The sequence below is a fragment of the Coregonus lavaretus genome, assembly GCF_964263955.1.
Source record: "Coregonus lavaretus genome assembly, chromosome: 5".
In the NCBI taxonomy this organism is placed as follows: domain Eukaryota; kingdom Metazoa; phylum Chordata; class Actinopteri; order Salmoniformes; family Salmonidae; genus Coregonus; species Coregonus lavaretus.
In genome coordinates, this window is record NC_139992.1 from 40100470 (window position 1) to 40103604 (window position 3135).

The 3135-nt window shown below is 45.5% G+C and overlaps 2 protein-coding genes across 2 annotated transcripts in view; both read right to left on the bottom strand.

The window, feature by feature from the left end:
* Positions 1 to 880: 880 nt before the first annotated feature.
* LOC311129904 (filamin-B-like) lies at positions 881 to 2477 on the bottom strand. The gene is made up of 2 exons (XM_084162443.1): positions 2270 to 2477; positions 881 to 2003 (listed from the first exon to the last, which is right to left on the bottom strand). Exons 1-2 carry the CDS (start codon positions 2391 to 2393, stop codon positions 1816 to 1818), a joined length of 312 nt encoding a protein of 103 aa, XP_084018569.1. The 5' UTR covers positions 2394 to 2477; the 3' UTR covers positions 881 to 1815.
* Positions 2478 to 2813: 336 nt separating this feature from the next.
* Positions 2814 to 3135, bottom strand: part of LOC311129255 (filamin-C-like) — a gene marked incomplete at its 3' end in the record, with an annotated part of 76883 nt that continues 76561 nt past the window's right edge. The window contains exon 42 of the mRNA XM_084161549.1: positions 2814 to 2821. Coding sequence (XP_084017675.1) covers positions 2814 to 2821 — 8 coding nt within the window. The remainder of the gene's footprint in view (positions 2822 to 3135) is intronic.

The following is a 3135-nucleotide window of genomic DNA, read 5'->3' on the forward strand; positions in this document are numbered from 1 at the left end:
AAGTGATGCAATTTAGTGCAGTTCAAAACATTGTGCAATGTGGCGCTGCTAAACGTGACTCAGGCTGTGATATCATTGATAGTGCAGGGTAATAGTCCTGAACACAGCTCCCTTACTGCATGCCTCTGGCCCAGCTGAAGGTTCAACCCCCACTGGTCTGTAATGACAATGTGATTACACTGGATCAGGGGATCCATTAGTCCCACAGTGGTAATATGGCCCTCAGACAGAGAGGGGACATTATTGTAGTCAGTGTGTTTACGGAGGAAGTACAGGAAGAAGCTCTGTTTGATGTTACAGTTTTCCTAAGGACCATAAGAAAATCAGGTAACACTTTACAATGAGGTATATTTTACCTCAGTGTTTCCCAACCCTGGTCCTTGAGGACCCCCACAGGGCACATTTATATTGTAACCCTGGACAAGAGCACCTGATTCAACTTGTCAACTAATCATCAAGCCCTCAATGAGCTGAATAAGGTGTTTGTCCAGGGTTACAACAAAAATGTGTACTGTTGGGTGTACTCAAGGACCAGGGTTGCGAAACACTGTTTTAACTGAGTGATTTCACCAACCATCTGTAATATCCCATTATCACCAGCAAGTGGTAATGTTGTACAGATGTACAAAATGCTAATATAATAATACATGCCATTTAGCGGGCGCTTTTATCCAACGTGACTTACATTATACGAATGGGTGGTCCTGGGAATTGAACTCACAACCCTGGCATTACAAGTGCCATGCTCTACCAACTGAGCTTCAAAGAACCACCTTTGGCTACAACAAGGTAAATTGCTTTGGGCATAAGTTGTTTTATGCAAACAAAAATAGACCCACACAAACACACACTTTAAATGAAGGCACAAGACAACACATTTGTGCTTTTCAAAGGCAAGTTAGCAGTTAAACGTTTTATTATGCCTGCACATCCTTACCAAACAGAAGGTTAATATATCAAACAATTAAGAGTTCTTTTCTGTTCATTTTCATACATACAAAACCACTATAAAATGTCACTCTATGATACTGTTCTACTGTAACATCTCTCTGTGGACTTTTTAATTAAACATTCACAGGAAAAACCGATTGCTACGCCGTACTCTCTTCCTCAGTACAAAATTCTTGGCCAACCACATCTCTGTGTCCAGGGTTATGCCCGAAATGACACAGGAAGGCCCGGTATGAGGGAGAATAGTTTCTAAGATCGACTGAAACCTTATCCTTTTAAACAATATAAGACAATTTTCTGTCAAAGAAAATAAAAGGACTGAATAAATAAAGGTAAATAACTCCTGTCTGTCTGTCTGTCTGTCTGTGACCCAGACAGTGACATCACAGCCATCTTCCCTCGTGTAAGGCAGCCATTTTGGCCAGGCCAGTATAGGCAGTGTGGGACACCTTTGGGGGACTAGCTAAAAGGCACATGGTGGTGACTGCATACTGTGTTTGTGCTCTGAAAATACTAACATAGGCCGATACAGACAGAAAACATGATTTCACTTTTTACTCCTTTTTGTACATTCTCTCTCATTCAAAGTAAACATATAAAAACAGCAACAGGGTGTCTAGTTGGTGGGTGGAGCGTAGAAAAGAGGGGCGGGGCGGCATACATAGGATGATTGGCACCTCAGATCTTTGTGATGTCACCTGGATAAGTTATCAGATAAATGTGGCACAATGCATGATGGGTAAATTAATTCCACCCCTGGACAGACGGAAAAAGTCTTTGCATCTTTAGTGTGTCTGTGGGGGTGTTGGACAAGTCAATTCTAGGATACAGCAGGGGGTTGTACAGTGGATGGATGAGTCCATTTTAGGGGACGGTGACATGGAAGGGGCTGCCGGGGACATTTTCATCCCCCCATTTGACGATGAGGATGTAGTTGCCCTGTTCTTTGACGGTGTAGGTGACGTTGTACATCCTGTTGCCCATGTGTTTAACATAGACCTCTTCACACGGGGTCTTGGGTCCGTGTACCCCCACCATCAACATGTTAGTTCCTATATGGGAAGAAATACGGCAATATTAAGTATTTGTGTGAGTGTAAGTGCGTGTATCCTTTGTACGTGGGTGCATTTGTGTGTCTGCGTGTGTGTCTGCGTGTGTGTCTGCATGTGTGTCTGCGTGTGTGTCTGCGTGTGTGTCTGCGTGTGTGTCTGCGTTTGTGTCTGCGTGTGTGTCTGCGTGTGTGTCTGCGTGTGTGTCTGCGTGTGTGTCTGCGTGTGTGTCTGCGTGTGTGTCTGTGTGTATGACCATCCCCTCTCACCTGCTTTGCTGCAGTCCACTGTGAAGGTGTTCTTCTGCCCTACAAAGGCCTTTGATAGGCCGGTGCCCCGGGAGACCACCTTACTGGTGTCCGAAGAGAACTTAGGGCCGTAGGCCACGGCCATGACGACGACGACGATGACGATGATGACTTGGTTACTGTCTCCACAAGAACGGACGAGGTTTCATGTAGACTGTGACCACCAGAGAGACGAGCACCTAGAGAGAGAGAGAGAGAGAGAGAGAGAGAGAGGAGAGAGAGAGAGAGAGAGAAAGAGAGAGAGAGAGAGAGAAAGAGAGAGAGAGAGAGAGAGAGAGAGAGAGAGAGGAGAAAGAGATAGAGCGAGAGAGAGAGAGAGAGAGAGAGAGAGAGAGAGAGAGAGAGAGAGAGAGGAGAAAGAGATTGAGAGAGAGAGTGAGAGAGAGGGGGAGAGAGAGAGGGGGAGAGCGAGAGTGGGGTTGCATAAGTGGAGTTGCATAAGAACTATAATCACAATTTGCGTGTTGCATAATCTCTCCTCATATAAAACATAAACACACACAGCTTAGAAGCCTATGGACAAATACAGAATGTTAAATATAATAGGAGGGTGTGGAGGCTAGGGGCTCTTCTAACTCTTTGCACCAAGCCTCCACAAGGTCTGAGGGCTCTTTAGTAGACCAGTACACACACACACACCACACACACACACATACACTCACGCTCACAGCTCACACACTCACACTCACACTCACACTCACACTCACACTCACACTCACACTCACACTCACACACTCACACTCACACTCACACTCACACTCACACTCACACTCACACTCACACTCACACTCACACTCACTCACACTCACACTCACACTCACACTCAC